The sequence below is a fragment of the Cucurbita moschata genome, unplaced genomic scaffold (genome assembly GCF_002738365.1).
Source record: "Cucurbita moschata cultivar Rifu unplaced genomic scaffold, Cmos_1.0 Cmo_Scf00005, whole genome shotgun sequence".
NCBI classification, from domain to species: Eukaryota; Viridiplantae; Streptophyta; class Magnoliopsida; order Cucurbitales; family Cucurbitaceae; genus Cucurbita; species Cucurbita moschata.
In genome coordinates, this window is record NW_019268521.1 from 5,845,126 (window position 1) to 5,847,708 (window position 2,583).

At 44.4% G+C, this 2,583-nt stretch overlaps 1 protein-coding gene across 2 annotated transcripts in view; it reads left to right on the forward strand.

Moving 5' to 3' along the window:
• Nucleotides 1–2,262, forward strand: part of LOC111443310 (isoflavone 3'-hydroxylase-like) — a 5,059-nt gene extending 2,797 nt beyond the window's left edge. Inside the window, exons 1-3 of one of the 2 annotated variants that reach the window (XM_023081079.1) lie at nucleotides 77–253; nucleotides 321–1,057; nucleotides 1,619–2,262. In XM_023081079.1, the coding sequence (XP_022936847.1) occupies nucleotides 79–253; nucleotides 321–1,057; nucleotides 1,619–2,236 (1,530 nt within the window). In that variant the 5' untranslated portion in view covers nucleotides 77–78 and the 3' untranslated portion in view covers nucleotides 2,237–2,262. Of the gene's footprint in view, nucleotides 1–76; nucleotides 254–320; nucleotides 1,058–1,618 lie in introns of those variants that run through there. The other variant, XM_023081078.1, reaches the window with a different exon arrangement.
• The last annotated feature ends 321 nt before the right edge of the window (nucleotides 2,263–2,583 follow it).

Below are 2,583 nucleotides of genomic sequence, written 5' to 3' on the forward strand. Positions count from 1 at the left end.
CTAATTTCTTGTATAAAACCATGCAAAATTGAGCCCATTTTGGATATGCACCTGCAACAACTTCCAACACATTCATCCATGGAGGCTAACACAATTACATGGCTCTCTCTCTCGCTTCTCTTCACTCTTAGTCTTATTTACAAACTCAGAAAACAAAGCCCCAGAAGGTGTCCACCCAGCCCACCATCGCTTCCTCTCATCGGCCACCTTCATCTCCTCAAACAACCTTTCCACAGAGTGCTGCAGGATCTCTCCGACAAACACGGTCCAATTTTATCCCTTTCAATCGGTTCCCGTCCCATGGTGGTTATTTCCTCCCCCCGACAAACACGGTCCAATTTTATCCCTTTCAATCGGTTCCCGTCCCATGGTGGTTATTTCCTCCCCGACCGCTGTCCGCGAGTGCTTTACCAAAAACGACATCGCCTTCGCCAACCGCCCTCGCTTGCTTTCTGGGAAGTACATGAACTACAACTACACCGGTGTGGCTGTTGCCTCCTACGGCCACCACTGGCGCAACATGCGCCGCATAGCCACCACAGAGCTACTCTCCAACCACCGCCTAAACGCGTATCTCAATATCCGAGTGCAAGAGCTCAAATTATGGGTCAAGAATTTGTACGGCGAGACAGGGGAAAGTAGTGATTTTGTTCGCTTGGAGATGCAGTCCAAATTGAACGAGCTTTCTTTTAATACTGTTATGAGGATGGTGAGTGGGAAACGTTACTTTGGTGTAGATGTTGAGGATGTTGAGGAAGCTAGGGAGTTTAGGGAGATCATGAAGGAGCTTCTTCACTTAAGTGGGGCGTCGAATCCAGCTGATTTTTTGCCCATTTTGAGACTCTTTGATTATCAAGGACTTGAGAAGAGGATGGTGAAAGCCAGTGGTCGAGCTGATTTATTCCTACAAAATCTGATTGATTGCGAGCGGGAAAGGCGAGCTTCTCGTTGGCCGGAGGAAAAACATGGAAACAAGACCATGATTCAGAGCCTGCTATCCTTCCAAGAATCTCAACCTCAATATTACTCCGACGATATCATCAAGGGTCATGTTCTGGTAACTTCAATCCCTCCCATTTTAATGGTGTGATATCATACTAAACTTTATAAGAGTGTGAAAAACTATTCTTAGCCAAAACGTTTTAAAACTTTGAGACGAAAACTTGTAAGGAAAAGTCAAAAGAGGCTGTATGGTTGTTACAAATGGTATCAGAGCTGAACACCGGGCAATGTGTCAGCAAAAGAGGCTGTATGGTTGTTACAAAAGAGGCTGTATGTGTCAGCGAGAAGTCTTAGTCTTGAAAGGGATTGACACTAGGTGGTGTGCCTACAAGGGTGTTGGCCTCGGAGGGGTGGATTGTGAGATCTCACATCAGTTGAGAACGAGAACGAAACATTCTTTATTAAGGGTGTGGAATACTCTCTCTAGCATACACGTTTCAAAACTTTGAAAGAAAGGAAACTCACGAGAAAAAGTCCAAATATGACAATATCTAGCGTTGAGTGCATGCCCATCGGTTTGCTGCTTACAACCACCATTTGTGACGTGACAAACACTTTAATATTATTTGTTATTTTGACATTATAAATTGTGAACTTTGGTGGTTATCTACTGCAGACGATGTTGGCTGCGGGTACTGATACAACTACAGGAACAATAGAATGGGCGATGTCGCTGCTTCTGAATCATCCCACGATAATGGATAAAGCTTGGAGCGAGATAAGAGAGTGCGTTGGGGAGAGTCGGCTGGTGGAGGAAGGCGATGTTAGCAGCCTAAAATACGTGGAAGCCATAATCTACGAGACTCTTCGACTGTTTCCAGTAGCTCCTCTGTTGGTGCCACACGAATCCTCTGAAGAGTGTAGAATTGAAGGATTTGACATACCCAAAGGCACGATGCTATTGGTGAATGCATGGGCCATCCATAGGGACCCTCAACTGTGGGAGGATCCCACTAGCTTCCGACCTGAGAGGTTTCTGAATTGGGAAGCTGCCGAGTCCCACAAATGGGTGCCGTTTGGAGTGGGGAGGAGGGCTTGTCCTGGGGTTGCCCTCGCCCACCGTGTCGTGGGCTTGACATTGGCCACTTTGATTCAGTGCTTTGAGTGGCAGAGAGTTGGCGAAGAGCCCATAGACTTGTCCGAGGGAACTGGAATCACTATGCCCAAAGCCATACCTCTGGTGGCAATGTGCAGAGCCCGTAGCTCCATGCTTCATTTACTCTCTCCGCTTTGATTTTACAACGTGGCTACTTCAAAATATACAAGAATAAATTTGTTAAATATTATCAAGATTTCTGTTGTGTATTAAGCTGTAAAAGTAAGATAATATATTGTTAATAAATGTTTGTTTAAAAATTAATTATATTTTTGAAGCATTATGAAATTTGTTGTCGCTCAATGTTTGGACCGAAGCTGAAAGGTATATGGGACAAATAGTGAGAAGAACAGGACATTAGAAACTAGTCTTAAATATGGACATTTCAAACTAGGATAATCATCTAACCACACACCACGTGGAGATGTTTTCTACGTGTATGTCCCCGGCCTTGTTTGAATCAAAATGAATATTTTAGACTATAC